The sequence below is a fragment of the Rhopalosiphum padi genome, chromosome 2 (genome assembly GCF_020882245.1).
Source record: "Rhopalosiphum padi isolate XX-2018 chromosome 2, ASM2088224v1, whole genome shotgun sequence".
NCBI lineage: Eukaryota > Metazoa > Arthropoda > Insecta > Hemiptera > Aphididae > Rhopalosiphum > Rhopalosiphum padi.
Genome location: NC_083598.1, coordinates 36,286,103 through 36,312,225, shown reverse-complemented (window position 1 = coordinate 36,312,225; position 26,123 = coordinate 36,286,103). Strand labels below are relative to the sequence as shown.

The 26,123-nt window shown below is 22.8% G+C and overlaps 1 protein-coding gene across 1 annotated transcript in view; it reads left to right on the top strand.

The window, feature by feature from the left end:
• Positions 1-261: 261 nt before the first annotated feature.
• LOC132922709 (potassium channel subfamily K member 1-like) overlaps positions 262-26,123 on the top strand; it is a 35,886-nt gene continuing 10,024 nt past the window's right edge. The window contains exon 1 of the mRNA XM_060986361.1: positions 262-527. Within this exon, the coding sequence (XP_060842344.1) occupies positions 356-527 (172 nt within the window). The 5' untranslated portion in view covers positions 262-355. The remainder of the gene's footprint in view (positions 528-26,123) is intronic.

Sequence of the window (26,123 nt, the reverse complement as noted above, 5' to 3'; positions counted from 1 at the left end):
TTACTTTTGGCGAATGGTGGTGGGACTATAAAATAGTAGGTATGTATGTATATATATATATATACACACACGTGAAGAGCGGGAAAGGGTAGGCGGGGGATGAGTGGTGTGCCAGAGGGGAGTGTAAGGGCGAGGGTGTCTCGGGTGAGTAGCGTATATATATTATTATTATTATTATTATTATTATTACACACCAAAGGGCTGCCGCCGTCGGCGTCCTCGGGGCGCGACGCTGCGCCGCCCGGCAGTCAGTCACCGGCCGACCGTGTTGCGATGACGAGACCACCGCGTCAGCGAAGCGCGCCACGCGCCGCCCGGCATTAGCGCGGACCGCCGCACGCGCCGCGCGGTCGCCATGTGGTCGCCGGCCACCGTACGCCTGTTGGTGTTCATCGGCTTTTACGTGTCGTTCTTGGCAGTCGGAGCATTTGTGTTCTCTGCCATCGAGGCACCGGAGGAAGCGGCCCGAGTCAGGGAGCTCAAGGACCTCCGGCAAGAGTTTCTCGACGGGCACACGTGTGTCAGAGGTATACATCACAGGCAGATCTAGGATTTTTTTTTTTTTTTTTTTTGAGGGGGAGGCAAAATTATCATATTATTATTTATTCATCTCATATAATTTGTTAAACACAATATTTAGGATTTGATTTTATAGGCCTTACATACGTAATATAACTGCAGTCAAGGAGACGGGAGCCTTAAATCCGCCACTGCTACCTATGATGCACATTAATATTGTATTTTTTATTTAAACATTTAGAACAGTACAATATTTTTACAATAAGGGCAAATTATGTTTATAAGGTTCATAAAAAATAATAATACCTTAGCTAAAATTTCTATAGATTAAGGACTTCGAGGACATCTATTGATGGAACTTCATGACGCGGGATAGTGGAAGTTAGTCAATCAGTAGGTTTCGACACCGTGTTAGATTCGCTTTTCGGGGGTCATCTGGAATAGTGGGAACGGACAGTTCTGGGATTAGGAGGATGCGATGGTTGTGAAGATTTTAAATTGTATGTACCTAGGTAAATTAACTTTGTTTACTGTTCGGGTAGAAATATCTGTATGGAGAGTTTAATTTGAGACGTAGTACGAATGAGCTTTGGTTATTTGATGAAGGCATTTGGATATTGGAATAATTTAATTTTATTGATGTTGGTGGGTTTTGTTTTTCATCATAGCTGAATACCATGTGATGGTAGTTTTCTGTAAAAAAATGTGAGGTAACAACTTACGTACATTATTTTTATAGGTATTAGGTATAATAGTGTATAGTGTTTTTATTTCATAAATTTAGGTATTAAGAAAATAAGAACTTAATAATTTTATTATTTCATTAGTTATATCAGTTAATAACCAGTGAATATCAATATTACTATTATAAATTATAAATATATTAACACGCTTGTTATTCTAATATTATCTTAGTTTACCTTTATAAAAATATTATGTTACACCTCCACTTGTACCCGTGGTCAAATGTTATTAAAATAATGTTATTGTACACATGAAAACAACTGAAAAGAGAAATTACTCAATTTGATGGTAAAAAATATCGTTAAAATATGTATGTAAATTAAACTAATCATTAGAATTTGCCGGGTAAAATTAACGAGTTTCCATCTCTAATTACGAATCCATATTTATTTGAATAAGATTCTTTTATAGAAAAGGTTTATTTTTGAGACTAACGGAGTGAGGTGAAGACGTATTTGACGAGAACGGTTGTTTAACGTGTTTAGTGTGGATATTAAATACCTAGTTTAGTCTACAGTCTAAGTGTTAATCTAGATAATATTATAATATATTTTATACTAAAATACTATTACCATATACAATATACACAATTTATTAACACATTTAATGCATGTGTATATTGATTGATGTACTTATGAAAAAATATTTAACGTACTTATGTTTTTCATCATATACTGCATCAACCGGTTCAAACGGTTAATAATAGTATTATGTAATAGTTTACAATAATTTTCAGTCGACAGTCGTGTATTCAGTAATGTGCATACCATTATCCAGTGGCGCTATTTGAGATATCAAAATTTAATCAGATCAGTTTTTTTCATCATTTGCTGGTTGCTCTTTATTCATCGTATTTATTCAACATAGGTATCTATTTTATGTATAAATGGCGCATATATGCAGAAGTTATTTATTTAATATTTTAACGGATTAAAAACAATTTGAAAAGTTGGATGTTAGAAATGGATTTTTTCATGCGTATGTGTAATAAATATCAAGTAAAGTAATATACCTGTATATGTAATATATATCTATATGAATAATAAATATATATTACCTCTAGACATATCATATTAAATTCTACGCATTATGGTTTTTATATAATATTTTAACTTTATCACGTAGGCCTTCATCACGTTTGTATATTTTATGGCAGGCCAATAAGATGCAGTAAAGTGCATTGCAAAGTATACCCTTTACCCCCTCAAATGGCGCCACTTCTATTATATATATATACGTCATATTATACAGTCATACGTGCTGAAAACGGACGTCCGACGGAATCCTATACCTAAAAGTTCAGTTATTATACTTATTATAATTTATAAGGGACAATGATACGATATACACATCGTTGAAAGTTGTGTTAACAATTTTTTTATTTTTGAATTCACGTTTATTTTTTATACACATTATCTTCTAATGATATTATTGATCGTACTCTATTCAAGTACCTATCGACTATAATTAATAAAATATGATATTTAAGTTACGCCGATTTACTTGAGCATTGCAATCTTCTACTCTGTTTTATTAGACATTATTAAATGAGTTAAATAAATCGAAAAAAAAATACTTACTCTCATTATATTTGGCGTTAGGAGTTAAACGTTTAAATTATATACAATTTGTATTGTATTATTTATTATAATATTATTTTATTTGTATCATATAAAACACATAATATTAGAACAGACGATTTACAATGTTAGTTATTAGTTATTACAGGTAATATCGTTTTTTAATATGTATTATATTTACACGATATGTATCTATAAGCCTTATGGTATAAGGCATTTTTTTATTTTAAAAATACCCTTGAGTCTTGACATCAGTGGCCATTGGTAGTAGTTAACAGATAGTATCATTAACATATTGATTACATAAAACATTATTATCACCATTAGTGAATACATGATATTAACCACTTCAGTGATCAGTAAGTTAAGAGATACTATTTAACATATATACATTATATTAATATATCATATAATGTCCTAATGTAATATCCGTCGTAAATATATCATTGTATAAAATATGTTATGTGTCCGGATTGTCAAGTTGTACGTGATAGACTATGTTATATTGTACGTGTATGGTGTATACAAGAATCAGCCGTCAGCAGCAATTTGGACTTTTGAGAAACAAAAGTGTATTATGGTAGGTATTACTGTTTGATATAACGGATATTGCTATAATGCGTATTGCAGACATTTTGGACAAAATTGTTGGTTTTTGTATAAAATGTCAACAATATGATAGATTTTTTTCCTTTTTTTAAAATCATTTTTATATAAAAAAAAAGTGAAATTCTTTTGAAATACAATGGGTTTTTAAAGAAAACTTGATAAAACCACTAGTAAGTTCTATAGTATGTATTATAATATTATAAAACTTATTTTATATTATAATTTACATATTAAAAAATATTAGGGTATCTACCTACTATACATAAAAAGACATTTTCCATTTTTTAAATGTACTTAATACTTAATTTCAACTTTATAATATCATTATTTTATTTTAAGTTTTTCTAAAACAAAAATAATAGGTTGTTATTATTACAAAATACTTCTTAATAGTTGAAAAATCAAATAAGTATTTGAAAATAATATAATATTTAATAATTAATTTACTTTAATATATTTTGTTTTATAATGTAGTCTGTTTTTAGAGAGATTTTGGTTGTTGACTATTAAGTCTATTACGAAAGTAATTTTGTATCTTACTTAGAAAATATTATACTAGAATATAAATTGTAGTTAACATAGAGTACTTTTTACTTTTTACTTTACATTTGTAAGTTTTAGGTAACTATACAACCAACGCATAATTCTAACTACTGCATTCAACTACTTTTTTTGTAGAGTTATTATATATTACATCAAAATTAACTTAACAAAATTAATAACTTCAAGTTTTACTCATAAAAATAATATGCCGATATTTTCTTAACGTTGTATATATTATAAATCATATCTCTAAATCACACCCACTGGCATCTTCTGTCTAGGGTATAATAATAATAAAAAAAAAATGTATACAGATATTCAAATCATACTATATCTCAATAAAAGTTGCCGAAGATCAAATATTTCTTTTAATTAAGGTATTAATATAAAATCACTAAGAAGTAATAATAAAATTAATCAACACAACATAATAATATTGTGTAATGCTCAAATTGTTCTTAAAATAATACGTCAATATAATATGATATATTACTAAAAAAAAATAACGATTTAAATAAAACATTTTTCAATAAATTATATTAGTGTACAAGATACCACTAAATAAATATAATATTGAATTAATGATGTTAAAATTTTCTAAAGTTTTTCAATATCCATTTCTATTTATTATTGTTAATAATCTGACACAATGTTGGAGTAGTACTATGCACATTGTATAGTTTAGATTAAGTCAGAAGAATTTAAAGTTTACCACAGCACCGGGATAACTATTAAATATAATATATTATGTAGAGTTAAGAATCGCTTTTAATAAATCGAAAAATATTCATAAATTAATAACTTGATTTTTCTTATACATTTTGTAAATTTTAAATACTTAATCCATATAAAATGAAAAATTATGTATTAAATTATAATAAATATATAAATATGCTTAAAATAAACAAATGCGTAATGGCTGATTCGTGAATATTACGTAATTTAAAAAATTAATTTGGAACATTCAAAGTTAACAATAATATTCATTAGTATATTTTTAAAGTAAAGGATAATTTTAATTAAATACATGTAAAAAACATGTTAAAAATGTAAAAAGGCCAACCAGTGTATTTTTAATTTTTAACAAAATAAGTATTATTAATTAATGGTATAGTTTATTTATCTTATATATAAATACATAATGAAAGACATTAATCGATATTTGAGTATATATTTTTTCTAGTAATTTGAAATGCAATGAAATATTAACAAATCTATTTTATTTTATTTTATAAAAATGAATAATTTTACAATTTTGAGCTTAATTTTTGTATCAAGAAATTTATCATTATTGATTTTCATAATAAACCGATTTTATATCTCACATCTTTGTATAACAATCAAAAGATAAAAAATTAGGATAATTATCAGTGAATGAGGAATAGTAAATATTCATAAACATTCATTTATATTTGCAAATAGTCAAAATTAATAAAATAAGAAAAGCAAAATCCAATTTTATTTATTTATTTTGCGTAATATGAATCAACTTTGTAGCTGAAAAAGATTCGTTTTAGACAAGAAAACGTCAAAAAATCCTATAAAGTACGAACTTTTATTATCAACTATCAAAATTAAATGTACATTTTATTATAAAATCAGCAATAACAGTAGTATTTATATGATAATTTTTTTAACGACTGTATTTAAAACTACGTGATGTTTTTTTTTATATTTGAGTATGAAAAATGTGAGTTTAAATTTAATCGAATTATATTATATTATATTGAAAGCATTTCTTTTATCTTCTTTTATATTTTGAGCAGACAATAAATGTTTTGATTTTATAATGATGAGTTTTTTTCTGATGTTTGGAAACATAAAAAGCAGAAATAATGCTTAAATTTTGAATGTTAAGTGTGGTATTTATTGGAAAATTAGATCGAAAAAAGTAGAAAATTCCCAGTACTTTTTTCATTAATTGAGAAAAATAGTTGAAAAATATCAGAAAAACATAAATATTTTTAATTTTTTATACATCAACTTTTAAAATAATCTATCTTGTTCTTTTATGTAATTCAAAATGAAAATATAATCGAACTTAAATTGTCCATGAAAATCTTTATATTAATTTTCTAGACATAATCTAATTTTCAAAGTATGTTGATACTTTTTGAGCTATTTAAAGATGTTTAAAATATTTGATTTAAGTACAATCTTGATCAAATTTTTATTTTTTAAAGCTAGTTAAAAATTTAAAAAAATATAATAAGTATATGGTTCATTATATATTTTTGTTAAAGTAGTTAAATATTTTTTTTATTATAATCATTTGTAGCTCAAATGTTGATAACAATTATTATTTAAGCTCTATTTTAGCTTAGTTTAGATAAAACATTTAAGAAAACTCTTAACTGAACTCTTTCAAAACCTTTTATAATAAGTCTTTTTATAAATAATTCATATAAAATTAAGATGGTTATAAATATATAGGTACATATATTATAATATATATTATGTTAAAGTGAAAATAGTTTTGTCATTGTAGCATACACGCGACGCCTTAAAGTGCTATTTGTTTCTAAACTTTTTCATTATATATTTTTACCGACAAAAATTCATAACACGTAGTATAGAATGTTTACAAAAGAATAGTTCATTAGAAATATCTAAGATGCCTTTTGTTAAAAATAAGAATTATATCAAAGTCAAAACACATTTTCTATGGCATATTTCTTAACATACTGTGTTTTGGTAAATATTTTCAAATATAACTCTAGTATAACTCTTAAAGTAAATAAAAAAAATATTAAACATTCTTAAAATATTTGAATAATAGAATTTTTTTTTTTTTAATTGTCTATTTTCCTATTTAAAACGGAAGTAAATTTAAATTTATCTAACGAATATATTTGGATTTAATATTAATTTAGTTTTTTTATTATATGTATAATAAATGAATACATATAAAAACATACACGTCATTGTATAATCTATAAATTTATTGCTCTTCACAGAATCTAAAAAATAGTCTTAGGTTAACTCTTTTTTATGAAATAGCAAAAGTGTAACAAAATCTTCGATTGACTGTTTGGCAGCATAAGGCTAACTAATGATTTAATAAGTTGACATAAAACTTTAAACGTCAATATGTTTCTTTTATTATCATAGGTAATCGTATTTAACTTATAAGACTTATACTATTTTTTTTGATATAAGCCTTATTTTAAGTTTAAATTCTGTTTATTAATAATTTATTTTTAATTAAAGAAATAGTTAAATGATTAACAAAATTTAAAGTTTTACGGGCATAGAAATGTATTAAAAATATGTGATTTAGCACACTCACTTCTACAGTATAATGTTTAAATGCTTGTATAGTATAATATATTGGTTCAATATTTTACTTTAAAACGTTTTGAAACATATTTTCCTTTAACATTTTAAATAAAAAACAATTAATTAATAAAACTCAATGATAATAAATCAGATTTTTTTTATATTATTTATGATTAAATTATATTATAAATATTAAAAAAATTTTTTTTTCAGAAACGCTGATTATAACTGTTTTCTCATATCATTATTTTTATTATTTAATATACAATATACATTATACATATGTAATATAATGTCCATTAGTTTTTATTAAAAATATTATTAATTATCTACTTCAGGTAAAAATCATACATATTTAATTTATTTAAATTATTTAAACAATTGTTGATTTCTAAATAATTTTATTTTCAATGAAAATTTAATATTTTTTTTTATCTGTAAAAAAAGATATATACATAAAAATAAAAGAAAAAATTATAAATTATAATTAATTAAAAGATACATATTTTTAAAGAAAATATTTGAATAATAAAAATAATTAATTTTTCAGTACACCAGATATTTTAATAAAAATATGCTAATATAATATCAAGACATAATTATTTATTTCTATTAAATGTTTTTAAGATCTAAATTATATTTATTTATCAATTAAAATTAATCAAACTAATATGGATACTTTAGTTTTAGTCCCTTAAGACGATCAAAATAAAACAGTGAGTGCTCTGCTTAAAAGTTTACTTGTTAAAAGCTTATGTTTATTAATTTTATAGCTCATAAATATAAAATCTCACAGAATAATTTTGAAAATATCTTTATAATTTTTGAAATTTTATTGGAATAACATGTCATTGTGGATTAATAGTATATTTTTGTCGTATAATGATATATTCTATAACTATTTTATTTATTATCATAAACACTAATGAAGTATTATCAAATACTCGAGTTTTAATAATAAACTATAAATTTTTCTATAATTTTTTTTATCATAAATGAAAATCACAAGTAAGTATTGTTATTTATTATGTAATGATTAAGTAGGTTATAATATTATATATTTATATCGTCTTGCTTATATATTATTATACTTATTATAATATATTATAATTTTAATAAATTAAATTATTATTACCATTTATTTTAAATTCATTTTTTGTACGGTCAAAGTTTAGTTGTATGTCCTAAGTGTTATAGCTTGAACCTCAAGAGCTACAAAGTATTATCATTCTCCTGATGGTGCTAGGGAATAGGTATGTTACTATGTTACATAGATTCCCAACAGGCACCACCTCTAGTGAAGTAATCAAAAGTGAAAACGGTGTGAGTGTGTTTTGCCACCGTAAATTTAATTACACAACAAAATGAAACTTTAAGCTATCGCAATAAAAGAAAACCTAAAACCTTAAACCAAAAATAAATTCTCGACACTTATTTCATTTAATAAAATATATTCTATGGGGATCACAAGTGTTGATTTCTTAGATGTTTTTAGCATCGATCGTTAATATTAAAGAATAGCAATATTAAAAGTTAATAATTTTCGGTAGTGTAAAAATATCTTTTAAATTGACGGACAGTTATAAGACCTTATATTAATAAATCGTATTACTTTATTCATCTCTGCTCAATATATAGTCTTGTGTTTAATGATAGTTTTAAAAGTAACAAATAGTATTTAAAAAACAATTTTGAGCGTTGGAGCTTAGTTAAAACTATCACTTCTACAGTTTTTCATAATGTTTTGACATTTATCGGTAAATCTTCTTAATATTTAGTAAAATATAAATATAACACTAAAATTTTTGAAAACTTTTGAAAACTTTTTTAAAACAAATTACAAATATACAAGTATTCTTCACCTGCTCTGAATCTACAAAAAAAAATTAAATATTTTTAATTTGTCAATAGCTAGGTATATATTATTATATTGTAAAATAACGTTTAATATTAAGTAAATGGAACAGTACCAATACAAGTTTTAATGGAATTTTATAATAAGTGGAGAAGATTATTTAATTTTTACAATTTTTAAATATCAAAGTTTTGTTATTAAAAATAAATTGAAGTTCAATTTCGCTTATATTTATTATACTTAAAAAACTTCTAATTTTAGGATAACTACAAAGCTAACTAACTACAAGTATTTAAATAAAACTAAAAGTTTAGATCACTGAACATTTTATATTGTCATTAATAAAAAATAGTACCTAATGAAATATTTAATTCTAAAGATTGTGAAATATACATTTTAATTTGTGTGATATAGATTATAGATATAAGATATAATAATATTAATGTTAACGATCATAATTTAAGATAAGTTTTTTTTAAACTTAAAAATATGATAAGCATTATTATTTATAAAATATTTTAATGTTAGTAGTTTGACAGTTTTTAATTTAAAAATAAAATATCTGAACATTTTATAATTTTTAAATATTACAATTAGATCAAGATAAAGTTATTGGTATAGAATCAATAATAGTACATTATTATAATGATAGCATATTATTATTTTTTTATTATTATTATTTAGATGCTCCTCGGAAAATGTGACTTATTGGATTGATTATATAATTTCACATTCATAATTATAACATTACTTTAAATAAGTACCTATAGGTTAAGTTTCATAATTTATTCATAATATATTAATATGTATAATACTATAATTAGGCCTTAAATTAATTTAAGTAGTTTGGATATTCTTAAAAATTATAATCTTATTATTCACATATAATTGTTAAATACGTCATTTTATATTTTTATTACAAACAATTAATATCCTGATATAACTTAAATCTGGTCGATTTTAATTTTATATCATTAAAATAATAATGCAATTGTAGGTAGATCATTGAACAATTATCATAATATATGTTAATAAATTATGTGTTATAGACTTAAGTCAACCATAATATTTCGTATTAATTAATCTTAGCTTATGAATCATAAGCTTATCAGATCATAAGTTATGATCAACTGATGTGTTTTGAGTTTATTGTAAAACTGCTGCAAAAGGCTACGCCTACTCTCTAGTATAATAATGTTATATTCGATTCTTTTTTAGGTTACACTTGTAAAATATATACATTTTGAATAAAAGAAGGACTAGAAAATCGTAGAAAAATGGTTAAAACGAAAGATAAGTCGATAAGGTTAACAGTGGTAGTGGGTAGAAGGTATTTCTCGTGGGAATTGATGACTTATAAAAAGTGAAATAAAAGATGGGAATAGAGAGGAAAGATATTTTTGTTAGGGCATGCAGTAAACATAACAAATTGCTGTAGCGCATTAAGCTACTACAAACCAAAAATCTTAAAGCTTCAAGCATCAATATGCTTAAGTGAGATGAGTATACATAAGCACTTCTGAAAATTTTCAGATTATTTGACTATTTTAATTAAGAATCGAATTGATATTAAATAATAATAACAATAAAATATTTTTAAAATTTATCATTATCTAATAAACTTAAATTTAAGTTTAATGATACTAAAAATAATTTGATTAACTTTAAAATCGTGTTATCATTTATTAAATCAAAAGGTGCTACTATAATGATACTATTAAGATATAAAATGCATGTATCATATGTACTATATTCAATAATGAAAATTAAATGAGTATTTAATATTTATATACATTTATTAATTTATATCATATAATATTATACTATGCTAAATATTTTTTTCAGCGCACGAACTAGAAATTAATCATTTTTCTATTATTAATTAATAATTTGTCTCTTAGTGCCAATCTTATTAAGCCTTTTATAGTGCAAACCCGAATCAAATTCAAGGTCTTGCATTCGAAATTCAACTATAAAGGTAACACAAAATATTCATGTTACCTTTATATAAAAGCAATGAATATGTAATGTATTTGAATACGTACCAATTAATTTCTACTTTATCTCTCAAATATGGTTTTTGTTATTACACCGCAGATTCAAGTAAAAATATCTGTAATAATATTATTGTCAAAAATGTTTAATTATTAATAATTATTTGCCCCTATATTTATAATAAATTCAATCTAAAATGCAAAACTAGTTTTATAAAATCTAAATACTTGTAATTTCTATTAAAAACTAAAATGAAACAATTTAAAAGTAATATAATTATACATAATGGGTACCTATGAATAACATTTTCTGCAAAGTTTATAATATTTTAATATATTTATATATTACAATCATTCAATTTATTAAACTTGCTCTATTATGTTCTAAAAATAAATTATAAGTAAAAGTTCTTTATTTTATCAAATTTATAAACATTATTAGTTTGAAAATATTACATTCTTAGACTATAACTCAGAGATTAAGTTTTTTAAATTTGTATAATTTTTTGTACGATATAAATGAGATAATTATTCGGAAATCTTCACTAAACTTGAAGATAAAATATCTCATTAAATTAAACCATGGCAATATCCGTGTAATGAAAAGAAATATTAAATTAAAATAAACTCTTTATTTTATTGTTTTAATAATGTAAGGTAAGAGACAAATTTCACTCTGTCTAAAGTAATCATGAAGATTGGTCAATTAGATGATGAGGATTAAATATAAATGATTCATTAATTTTAAAATGTGTATCTTAGCAACAATCTTTTGGCATAAAATAAAAAATAATACTTAAAAAATTAAACAACATTAAACCAAATAGTCTCATTCCAACTACTTCAGTCGATAAACATATTGTATATCGTAGTCAATAAATAAATAAAGATAAATGAATATTGCTATTGTACTTATAATAAATACTTTTGCAATTAATTTCCCTAATATATGGTTTTTTTCCAAAAGATCCGATAAAAAATGTTTACACATAAGGTATTTATACAAGCATTTGTGTTTGATGATTAAATTTCTTAATTTTTCATAATAATATAACATAATATAGTAATATGTCATTCTATAAAATGAAATAATATTGTATACATAGTTATACAAAAGTAAAATATGCATGTTATATAAAATTTGTTATAAAGAATATTATAATATTATAGTATATTATGCAAATAGTTAATTTTTGTAGTTTAATTTCAAGTGTTATACATCGAATCGAAGGATTATAAGACAATATTATAATACGGTAGGTACATATAAATAATAAAATAAATTATTATAAATGATATGGCATTTGATAAAGTGTTATATATAAATGTCTCTACCGCCAATGTGGGCTTTTTACACAACTAAATATAAAAGATTTTTTTTTATAGAGTTATATATTTTGAAAGAAGATATAGCCTTTTCTTCAGCATACACTAAAAAAATGACTCCATCTCGGAAAGTACAAATGTCATGACTTGAAAAAGGGGGTGCCAGAGAAAAAATGATATACATATATTTTAATCTATTAAATATAGGGTAATTTTTTTCTTCGATTTCAAATAAAAATTAGATTCCCAAAAACCGTTTGTCGTGATATCGGTGGTTGAATAATTCAACTGTTCAAGGAATATCTAAATATTGATTTTTTTAAATTTTTGTATAACAACATTTTAACCATGTTGAGTTAAATATTAAAATCGTAACATTTTAGTCAAATTGAAAAACTACATTTTTCAAATCTACTATATATTCTATAAATATAAATAAAATGAGTTGAATCAATTTATTTAAATTTAAAATTGCTGTTCAGCAGAATTTTTATGAATGTTTTATCGGAATTTGAAGATTTTGTAACAGTAGCTACGGTATAATATATCCATTTAGAATCCAAAAGAGTGGTACCCAATTAACTGCTCTATATAACGCCTCTTACCCAATATAAACAACACAAGCATAGTGGTAATTGCTAAGTGGATTTGCTTATATTATAGGTTAAGTTATTATTAATCATATATTTCGTTTTATGAATAATTATATAGTTATTAGTTACACTATTTATGAACAATTACCTACAGGTCATAGGATATCTATTTATATGCCGTCCATATAATCACACAATAACAAACAACGACATATTTTATTTTGTTACTTATGCTAAGTGTAGATTTTAAGAAATTTAATATGTGGAAAATAATTATTCATTCGCACACAGTCCTAAAAAAAATATAATTAACGTTTCTATTATATTTACATTGATTTATTAAAAAAATATATTTATATTGTTTAAGATTATAATACATATTGCTAACTACATTTAAATGATTATAACTATTAATTATAACATAATTTCAATTTTAGATTGCTAGCTAGAGTTTGGATTATTGAATTAAAAAAATGTAAAGCAAAAATAATATATTTATATGTATATTAAATTAATAATTATGAGTTATGTTTTCATCTATCATCAGTTTTGATGACGCGTAATACAATTAGACATACGTTAGATATATTAGTAATAAGAACTATTTAAGCTTACATGCCCGAAACGTTCTATTTTATCTTTTCAATTTTGTGCAACTTAAGATATTCTTAAATTTGCCTACAACCATGTTTCGTATAGTTAAACTATGTGGTTAACAAATTATCATTATGTAGGAACCTAAAAAGTTGTTGAAAAGATTCAATTACTTAAGTTAGATAGCTATAAGAATATTTGATTATTAATAAATGATTATTAGTGAAATTGTTTTACCTTAATAATATGATTTAATTGGGTGAGCAAAAATAAAAATTCAAAACGTATTTATCACAAAGTCAGCAAAGAATTTTGTGGTAGTAGTCGCACTTTAAGAAATTAAGAGCCTAAGAAACTTATTTATTTAAAGTGATATAAATTAATAGGTAGGTACTACACTATGAAATGCATTAATATTATTCAGTAAAAACAAAAAAACAATGCCTATTTCATGTTTTGGAATAAAGTAGGTATATTTAAGTTGTTATTTTATGATAAAATTAAAACGTAGACAATTAAACTTTATAATTTATAACTTATTATATGTATATAATATATATGTATATTTTTTGTAACTTTAAAAACTGTTCGCCGTATATACAGTTATTCGAATTTCGATACATATTATTTCATGTATTTTTTTTTTTTGTTTCATTTATTCTTGTTATGTACGTTTCGTTAAACCACTACCAAATAAATATATTTTTGCCAGTCTACCGGTTTTGGCGATAAAACTCACGCAAACATAACTTACCGTGTAATTTCTCTTTACCACTTGAAAATATGCGCCATTTCAAAATTATCGAAGCGTTTAGCTAATCGTAACGACCCACGGTGCTATGAATTGAGGCATTATACAATTTTCTATTCAGTATTTACTTTATTTTGTTTGAAGTGATAACAACGTATATCACTATTCCAATAGAAAGGTTATGAAGTACAAATAAAGTTTATCTGGCGGCTACTAATCTATTGGGGAATACCTATTAGGTACACTTGTGCATATATCGTAATAAATCTTTTTCAACACACTTATTATTTGTTATATCACGGACATCTCATTAAAATTTGACACTTTTGAATAATGCGTACAATGTATCTTTCTTAATGTTTCGAAGAAGAATAAAACCAATTTAATTTACAGCTGCTTTTCCTTCTATTTAAAGTCCTACATATGGAAGTCGGAAAATGACGTTTGAAATCTATCTAATATATATATATATATATATATATATATATATATATATATATATATATATATATATATTTATATATATATGTAAATTTATTGATTAGAAAGTCAAAAAATGTTTCTTATATCAAAATCATTATAAATGAAAAAAAAAACAAAATAATTGATTTTAACAACCACGATGTCAAATGTTTATACTTCTTATAGTTTCTGATTTGTAATACGTTGTCAGAAAAATACATATTTGTATATATATTATGTATCTATTTAAGTAAAATTATAACTATGAATAAATTTAAATTATCATAAAGTTGTCAATATTACTTTATTAAACTTAATTTTATTAAAAATTTTAAAAACTGTATAATATTATGTTTTATACTTTTATCAATTATTATTACTTTTAATTTGGGTTATATCCCTGAATGGCCTCTCTCCTTATATATACAATCATATTCTTTATTGTTTTATGTAATATATATATATATATATAGTTTTCTTATTATGACTCGAAGCATAGTTTGTAAATATTCTTTTTAGTAAAAAAATAAAAATAAAAATAAAAAATATTAATTACTATTTATAATCATTAGTTTGATTAATTTTTAATTTAATTTCCTATAACTATTTAAAACCGTCTAATAAACACAACTTTTAATGAAATTATCAATTGTATTTTTATATTAAATAAAATATTCTCTAATAATATCGTAACAAATAATGCAGATATGAAATAAAAACTTATTAAAATATATTTTATATTTGTCACATATTTTCTCGTGGGATGCATCATTTTTATTCCTACAATCTTACAAAATATAGTATACTAAATTTAAGTAGGTACCAAAATGGCTGCAGTAGGTAATAAAAATGTTAAAAAGATGTTTATTAGGTACTTTTTTGATATAAATATTAAAACGACAGAAACTTCACAGTTAAACACAATTTTAGAAATGCCAAAGACCAGTAAATTTGAATCAATATATATTGGTGTTACATTATTTATAAAAAATGTACTTATAATTTTAAAGTAGATATTGAAAATAATTGTTACCTGTAATTGAATACAGGTGAATCACTACCATTCATGTTTATTTTCTTTGCTTACTTCAAAAACGCATTTATTCAAAATTGTATTTTAGGAACATTTTAATATATTTGATTAAGATAATAAGATAATATATATTATTTAAGATCATACATTCAATTATTAAGAATTTTTGTACTGGAGTGTGTTGTTAAAATGCAAAATTCTGTTTTTTAAACGAAAACTTCCCTTTTGGCTTTTTTAATGTAAATTATTTAGCGGACAATATTGTTATAATTGTTATTATTCGTATAATAATATTGTTAACGGATCAAAATAAAAATTCAAACGACAATTTAGATATTTCAATTTATGTACCAAGGATAACATGCCTATGATAATGGGTTTATTGTGATATATATTTATATAAAAATATACATTTGTATATAAAGGAAAACCATTTTTAATAAATAATATTAATCTATAAATATTAATAATTTATAAAAATGGTCCAAGACTCGAAGTATGATAAATAATAGATACAACATTACATTTATTAAACAATTTTTTTAAATATTTTTAAGACTTATCCTTAGTACAAAACATTTAAATAAGTAAGAAACTATTCGTATGAATTTTGAGTAGGTACATTAAAAAATATATTCAATAAATAATTTACAGTAAAGAATTGGGATTTTTATTTGAAAAACTAGAGTTTATATCAATATACACTCCTTAAGTACTACCAAAAATCTAAAAATGAATTAAAAATATAATCTTTATGTGCATTTAAAAATTCTAAAAATTCGAATCTGAATAAATTAAAGAGAAAATGGATGTGACAATGCTTATATATTATACAACTAATTATATAGTATATATGTATATATTTTATTGATAAAATATTTTGAAAAAAATTTATGTTTATGGTCGTGCTTATTAATTATTTATGTGGATAATAATATAATATATTATTTATAAGGAATACTAATATTGATAATATTATTCAAGAATATGTTTAACAATTAGGTTTATGTACTATATTCTTCTAGTAAAATATTTTGAACATGTAATTATTATGGTACTTATGTAGGAACATAATAAATATAATATAATATTTATATAAATATACATTATATATTTTGTAATTTTGGAACACGTTTAATTAAATTTGACAATTTAAATAAATGATATCACATAATATAATAAAATCAGCTTATTAAAATTTACGTTTAAGGTTTTAATTCATTTCAACTAACTATGCTACATTAGATATTCATGTATTCAAATGGTTTACGGCGAATATCCTTGTATTAGGTATTTCTTACCTGCAGACCACGGATTTAAATCCATGGGTAAATTGATTCTAGAACCTTATATTATCCTGGATGATATTTCATTGCTATTACACTTTTTCTCTTTGCATGGTTTTTCGTCATATTTTATGCGTATCCGCTGGGATATTAAATTGGATTTAGGTAGGTAACAAGTGTTTGTCTAAACAATAAGCTCAACAACACGTTCGAACCCTTAATTCTTGTTAACCACTGTTCAAGTAGGAAATGTAATCAAAATTTTGATTTTTTTTTTTTTTTACACCTCATAGTAAATCATTAAAGTCAAAGAAATATTTATAATATTTATGATTGAAGTTATTATTTAATCTTGATTGTAATCATTTGTTCCATTGTAAATTTGTAACCATAATAATTGGGATGGGAGACATGAAGAACAAGTGTTATTAGTGTTATCTATAAAAATAATCCTTTAAAAAATTTATGTTCTGGAACTTCAACTGGTAATGAAACTTATATAAAGTATAGTTACAATAATACATATTATAACTGTAAAATTTGATTAAGGTCGAATTTCAATTAATACGATTTGACTCTAAAGCAACATCGTGTATCACAGACTAATTAATTTTCCTTATATTATAACACGTTAGGTATTCGATTTCCATGGACTAAATCCATAAAATTAATATTTTAAATCAGTTCTATAATTAATAAGTTTTTAGATTTATTAACAAATTATTGTTTAGTTGAAAATGCATAATACTTTAGGTTTTGGTAGCTAAAGCTTGAAAATTCTATAAAAGTTGGCTTTAAAAGTTCCTTATAAGTTGTTTTTAAGACAAACCAAAAATATCAAAAATATTTATAATGCACAAATTTTGTTTACAGTTATTTCAAGTTAATATTTTTAAACAAAAAATAATGATTTTATAATTCAAAAAGATTATCGTTGGAACTTTTCGCTATTCCGTACGAATATATTATATTTTACCATACATGATAACATTTTCAAGATACTTGAAATGATTTTATTATAAAATTAAAATGTATATTTAATACTTTAATCACCAAAACTTAAAAAACTTGTTAATAGTTGATTATTAATGCATATAGTGGTTAGGTTGCCACATAACCCATAGAGGTATTGCTGTTTTTCCTATCAATTATTTAAAATATTAATTTATAAGATGAAAAATAAATAGCAATTCATAAAGATGTACTTACTGATGAATTTAAAAAATACATGATTATAGAAATTATACGAATTGATAACCCAAATTTTTTTTAAGGTACTCAAAAGAATACGTGACGTATTAAAAACAAATTCCACATGGTTTTACCAAAGTTTTGACCTTTAATAGAGCTTATCTGTTAATAGAGACAATTTATATTTTATATTTAAAATGTTGTTAAGATACTAATCCCAGATGTTTTATGTTGGCTGTTGAAGAAATAAAAAGCATTCATCATACATTATGATGTTATACAAAAGACTCATTTATTCCATTTGTTTAGTTTGCCATGTTATTTACGAACCATATATAAGTATACAATGTAGTTATATTGAACCGTATTTCAATACATACAACATGATAAACAATGTGTCACTCCAATAGCGCTGATTAAACTTAGATATTCAAATCCCACCGTATATACTTTAAGTAGAATGACAAATGATATGTAATAGATAGTAAACATAAATAAATTATATACCACCATATTCGTGGAAATTCCACTGTTATTAATATATTATTATGTTTTAATATTATTCTTTTCAATGGAAATATTTAATTAGAAGTAAAAATTAAGGTAAACAATAAAACAATAAGCTTAATAATTAATTACAAAGTTCTTTACATGTTTTTATTATTGATATTTAAATGATAAAAAACCATCAATATTTTTCTCGGGAACTTAAAATGGTTACGTACATTATAAATTTAACTAAACACAATGGCATTTTCAATATATATGGATTCATTTTAAGCTATAACCTACTATATATTATGTACTAATATTATGAATTATTCCCCCGCTATTTATATTTTAAGGTAGTATTGACTCAAAATGTAATAACAATTATATAATATAGTATAATTAAAATATTTTATACTATTATAATAATTAAATATTAATATTAAAAATGAATTATTATATAATTTATATTAATTAATTTTTTTTTTTTTTTTTTTTAGTACAATAATTATATCAACAAACTATAGTATTAATAGAAAAATAAATTATTTTATTAGCAATATCAAAACGTTGTCCTGAAATATATTTATAAGTTGACAGACCACCATCTCCGTTCAATTGTTGTTCATATTATACATATTATGCTTATAGCAAAGCGATACCCACCTACTCAAACTTATTAGAGTGAATTTATCTATAATGAAACTTAAAAAAAATAATATTATCTAGAGTACCTTACATTAATTTCTGTAATGAATGATTTAAATTTTAATATATATATTTATATTTGGGAGTCTTCATGAGAACATAAATTAATGAAAGAAATTTTTTTATTTATAGACAAAAATTTCATTATCCAGTTTTTACTTAGATTCCTGAATTACTTAATTTAATTAATAATGTGAGTTATGTATTGAAAAAGAACGTCATGTTTCCACAATTTAAGCATTTAAAAATTAATATAAGACAACGAATTGTAAGTTTTAGTTCGACAGAAGAGAAGATTTTACTTTTAAATAAGTCCTAATTGTTTTTTTCGCCCAAAAGGACAATAAATCAATATGAAACTGTTCAAAAGATATATAATATACACAAAAAATATATGTGTATATGTGTATTCATCGACATGCTCAGATTTTAACTCTAGATTAAATTTCCGTTAATCCTATGATTTATTTTTTTTAGATTTTTAATTGTGTAATTCATTGATAATTTCTAATTGAATTGATTACGTTATTTATATCCAAATCAATATCAATTTTTATGTGATTGAAATCAAACGTATCAAAACTATTCATTCTTATAATTTTAAAAAGTTAAAAAAATTATTAAAACAATTATTCAACAATTATTTCAGTATTTATTTGATTAATTTTACCTCACCAACAAAATATATTAATGTATTTGTTATTTGTAATAAAACGTAAACAATATTATGGTTATTGGCCTCAAAATAATTCTTTTACTTCATAATTATTTACTTAACAAAAAAATCAATACAAATAGTAATGTTTTATATAAAAATAAAAGATTAAAAGATTAAAAAAAAAAATTTTCATCAAAGTAATCGAAGTTGTTCTACGAGTTATACAAGATACCTAGTAGACGATAGGTATAGTAATATTAAAAGGTATAAATTTATAATAAATTAAATACAGCAAAAAAAGAATTATAAATAAAGTGACTTAAGTTATGAAGCCTGGGATTTAAAAAAAAAAACATATAACATTATGCTTAACAATAATATTCGTTAGAAGAGTTTTTTAAGTAATTTTAATATGTAGGTATAGGGAAAACCACTTGTAATATTTGAAAAATTGTTATAGTCGTTCACAAAAATAGCTGACTAAGAAACAATACATCATACTCGTATAATCGTATGTTTATCAAAAGAAAATAAGATTCAAACATTCTTTTTTTTGCTTTTTAGTTATAAATCTCTTATTTTTTTAAATTTGTTTGTTGTTACATATATTTTATGAGTTTGAAAAGTAATATAAATTGTAAAAACAATGATTAATTTAATTCAATATTTAAGTTATATTTAGATTTATTCTAGCATCGTACCTTCATAGTGGTTATAATATGTGCCGTTGTATGATTGATTTTTATAGATACACAAATTATTTTATTAACTTATGGAATTGTTAAAAATAATATTTGTATAAAATCTTTTATTTTCATGTTATTGTTTGTTAGGTTTTGAAGTAAATATTATATGCTCTTATATATACTGAAATATCTTATTGTTATAAGTCCCTCGCTCTAATTATAAGGCATCTAAATTGACCCCAATTTGAGTCAACATTAAAATAGATAAATCCTGTTTTAAAACAAAGGATACAACTAAAAGAGATTATGCGTTTGAAGTTGCAAATGTTGACTATCTGGAATGGTGACAGAAATTTAGCGGGGATGGGGAGGAATTCAAATCAAAATGGTAGGAATGTGTTGACAGTCTGTTATGATGGAAATTTATTAGTCGAATTACTTGAATTCATATAGGTACACACATTAAAATATACATTCTAACCACAAATACAATATTCAGCTGCATTTGGTTAGAAATTTTAATAATTAAAATTATAAAACAACAATTAGTTAACACTATTATATGTTACATGGCATATTGTATACGTCAAATTAATTATAGTAATTACTTCATTAATTTTAATAAAAGTTATATTAAGATCGATTGAAATTAAACATTCTATAAACTATTTTTTGTTTTACAGTGCAACTTTTATTAGTATTAATTTATCGTACCTTCTTTTTAAAAAAGAAAAAAAATCGTACAACAAAATGTCTAATTAAATTAGTTCAGAAAGCCTTACTAAAAAACCTTTTATATTTTTTCAACTTCCAACGAAAGAATGGTTATTGCATTATTTCTCACCCCGTTACCGAGTGATCCTATAAAATTAAGGTTTACCAAGTTTGGCGAAAACATTTCGGCACAACTATTATGACGATATCGTTTTGGTAGATTGATATCTGAATTATAAATAAATTCCGATATAGTGCTGAAAGGTGATAAACAGATGGAATTATAGAACTTTGATTAATACACTGATAGCAACAAACATAGGTTGTATGTATAGACTATACATATAGAATATCGATGGTTTATTAGTGTTACACAATATACGTATATAGTCCATGATATTACATAGAATATATTATATTTACTATTCATATATACAATATAATAGTATATTCATTGAAATTGAAGTTAATAGATAATTGATGTTGAAATTATTATATTTTCGGAGAACATTTTTAAATTCAAAATATTTAATTTTCCATTAAATAACCAAAAATTAATTTACATATTATTATTTAAAATATTAATTAATTAATTTTTTTAGAATTCGGAGTGATTTTATTAAAACATTATTATAACCGTCATGGTGTAGATTCGTGGTGTTGATCTTAAGACCATCAAATATTTTGAATACAACTTATAATTACATAATTAATTTATTATATAATACTGTTACCTATATATTCATTAGTTAAAAAAGGTATTTATTAAAATTCTTGGACACTTTACGAATATATTTAGTCTTTTTTTTAGACATTTTAGCTGATTTTTTTATTTAAATAAATAAAAAACCGATTACTTTAAATTATTATTGTGTAAAATATTAAATATATTATGCTGACAACCTTAATTAAATTTCATTTACATTACAAACATAAGTAAGCAACTTAATTATTATTAGAGTCTTACATATAGGATGTACTATTATTTAATACATTTTCTTTATGTATCAAACTTTATTTTAAAAAGCTCATAATATAGTAAGTACCTAATACCTCTAATAAAAGATTTTGGTTAACATTTTAGAAATTTATTAATAATACAATATAAATTATTATCATATATAATATTGATTTTTTGTATTGTTTTAAGGTTCAACACTATATTATACTATTACTATATAGTTCAATAAATACCAAATAAAATGAAAATCAACTATATTGATCTGTATTCAAACCATTAAACACTAACTAAAAACTGAGTTTAAAGATAATAGTCTATTTAAATAAGAACACAACGGCTCAGTAAATATTTCATTCAAATATAATACTTGAAACTTTATACATTTTCGGATGCGTAAATATAAGGAAATTTAAATATATAATGCGTTTTTGATAAGAAATGTATATGCAATATCTTATTTTAAAAAAACATCTAGGAATAAGATAAATATTATTTATGAATTTATCATTAAACCTAATAGTAAAATATAAACATAAAACATAATATTTATTAATAAATACTTATTAAAAATAATCTAATAACATAATTTACGTATAATATATTGTTTAATAAAATTTAAAAAAAAAATAGATTTGATGACTGGTAACAAGTAGCACACTAATATATCATAACATTTTGGGTCACTTATGCCCTCTTCAAATCTTTAAATAGAGTGAAATATCCTCTAACGGACACCTCCTAATAGTGGACGTTTTTTTGAAAACGGTGAAATTTCATTGTTTTTAATGGGAAAATCGCCGAATACATTTTAATCTTAATTTAAAAACGACAACCGATAAATGTACTTACGCTAGTATAATGATAACAAACTCGTTTAAAGACCAAATAGAATTTTATTTATTTATAAATGAATATGCATTCCTTTTTTGTTTTTTTTTTTGATATTTAATGAAATATGTATTGTTAAAATATTAAACTGTTTTGCTTCAAAATATTAAATTAAAAATTAATGTTTTCAATTAAAAAATTTAAAAAAACTTAGAAAACTATAATGATGAAAATTGTAAAAGTATAATTTTTCTCCAAAACATTATTTTCCAATGACATTAAATTATGTCAAAATAATATTAAAAAAAAAATATATCCTTTAGTACTTGAAAATTTTAAAAATTAGGATACTTCAAGTAATAAATGGGGATAAACATGGTTGGTGAATTACCTTACATATTATATACTTTTATATAAGTGTAATAGTATTTTGTTATTTAAATTTATATTATATTGTAAATACTTATTTGTGTACATTAATTGTGTGATATTTGTTACAAATAGGTAAGTTTTAAACCTTAAAAATTATGTAGAATTGTCTAAGGTAACAATTTTAAATTTAATTAAATGCATTCAGTGAATTTTAGAGTAATCTTCTATGATAACGTAAAGCTATTAGATATATGAATATATGGGAAATGCCTAACGTAGGAATTTAGGCAATTCAACTTCTCATGATGATGTAAATACTTTCTCTGCAAAAAAATGTAGTGTTTTCAAGTAGATATTTTATTATTTCTAATAGGTTTAATCAATTTCCAAAGTTCTTCTAGTACCTATGTTAGTAATCATGCCTTCATAAATGGTAATTCTCAAGAATTAATTATTGTATTCATTATATTTATAACATAAACAATTTCACAGCATCATAATATTATTTATGATAGATTCTTTAATTGTTGTTGGTTTAATTTTTTTTAAATTAATTTTATCATAAATTCAATTAGAAACAATATTAATATTAAATCCTAAAATATAATTATCCTTCGTTTACATAATAAACCGATTAGAAACACAATCTATAATATTATATAACATATCGTTTTGGTGACACTTTGACATTATCTTCTATAAACGATTCTCTACACATTTTCAAATCAAGTCATTATAATTCATAATCTATTTAACGCAGAAAACCTGTTGCTTTACTTTTGATTAATAATATTATTCATCAAAAGTAAATAATATTTGAAACCTTTTCTGAAAGGGGTTTTGACATGACCACAATATAGGTATTATAAAAATAAAACAAACAAAAATATGGTATTAGTACTATGTATAATGAAAGAATGTACCAATATTGGTTTATCCAAGTAAATTTTTCCAAGGGAATTTATTATTTTTTTTGTGGTGGAGGGGGGGGGATATTTTGATTTTGTAGTAAGTTTTTTTTCTGGATTATTTTCCAAAAGTTTTTTAACTATTGCTTTAAATTTTGTATAATATATTTGTGAATAGAAATAAAAACTTTTACAAATTATTCTTATATACGCTTACATATTTCTATTTATTATAGAAGCTTCCTATTTTTCAATTATTTTTATGATTATCAATAAACAATTTCAATCCCCGGCTCAATAACATCTGAAACAAAATAAGAATTAATTTACTAAAAATAATATATACATATTAATATATTATGATGGGAGTTAATTTGAAAACTGAGAGTTCTATAGGCATACTCAAGCTTTTCCTAAATCATACAAATGAAAATCAGTATTTAAATTAAGTAGGTATGAGTGTGTGATCAATTGAAATACATTATAATATTATTTTATAATATTATCATCAAATTTAACAAAGTTAAAAAAGTGTGTATTTACATAGTCAGAGATTACACGACGACTATCATGATTTATAACTCGTGACTCCATGAGCATTGGTAAATTCACTGGTGACTACTGTTTCAGTGTTTTTACTGAAAATTCGAAACTATTCTTAAAATAGTAATAAATCTAATAACTTAATGTAAATAATTTAATATAGAGTAATGTATAATATTTTTTTCATAAAACGTCTATAATAATAATTAGAAAATTGATATTTTACTCTGCGTGAAAATACAATAAATCATTTATATATTTTTGCGAATTAGCTTGGTCGGCGCAGAAACGTACACAAACGCGAAAATTATAGAAAAAATTGAATGTAAAATACATGATTATTTTATATTTATTTTACACTTGTTTACTTAAAGTAATTATATTCATCAATGAAATTAGAATACCTATATACCTATTACATTTCTCAACAGTTCTTTACATATTCATGAAATACTCTCTAAGAGTATTTTTCTTTTTTTCCTTAAAAAAAATTGGCCTGGAAAAATTAAGATCTATCAAACCTTTTATAAAAATATTACAATTTACTAGTTACTTGATACCATTCCTGATACAATTTGTATTTGATAGAACTTTGTTGAAAATACTATTGTAAAAACAGTCATTATATAGTTAAATAAGGCTTATGATATGGCAGTCCTCTAAATTTTATTTAGCCATTTCAAATATTTTAAGATTTAATATACGTCAAATCGTTTACAACAGTGTACATTTTGTCAGAAGTTTAATGGAAGATAATTAATATTAAGTAGAATATGAGGAGAAAAGTATATAACGTTAATTTTAATCTGTAGTACCTTATTTTTGTTATATAATTTATTATTATACTTGGTATAAAAATATTTAAATCAAATTATTCATAAAAAATAATACACTTTT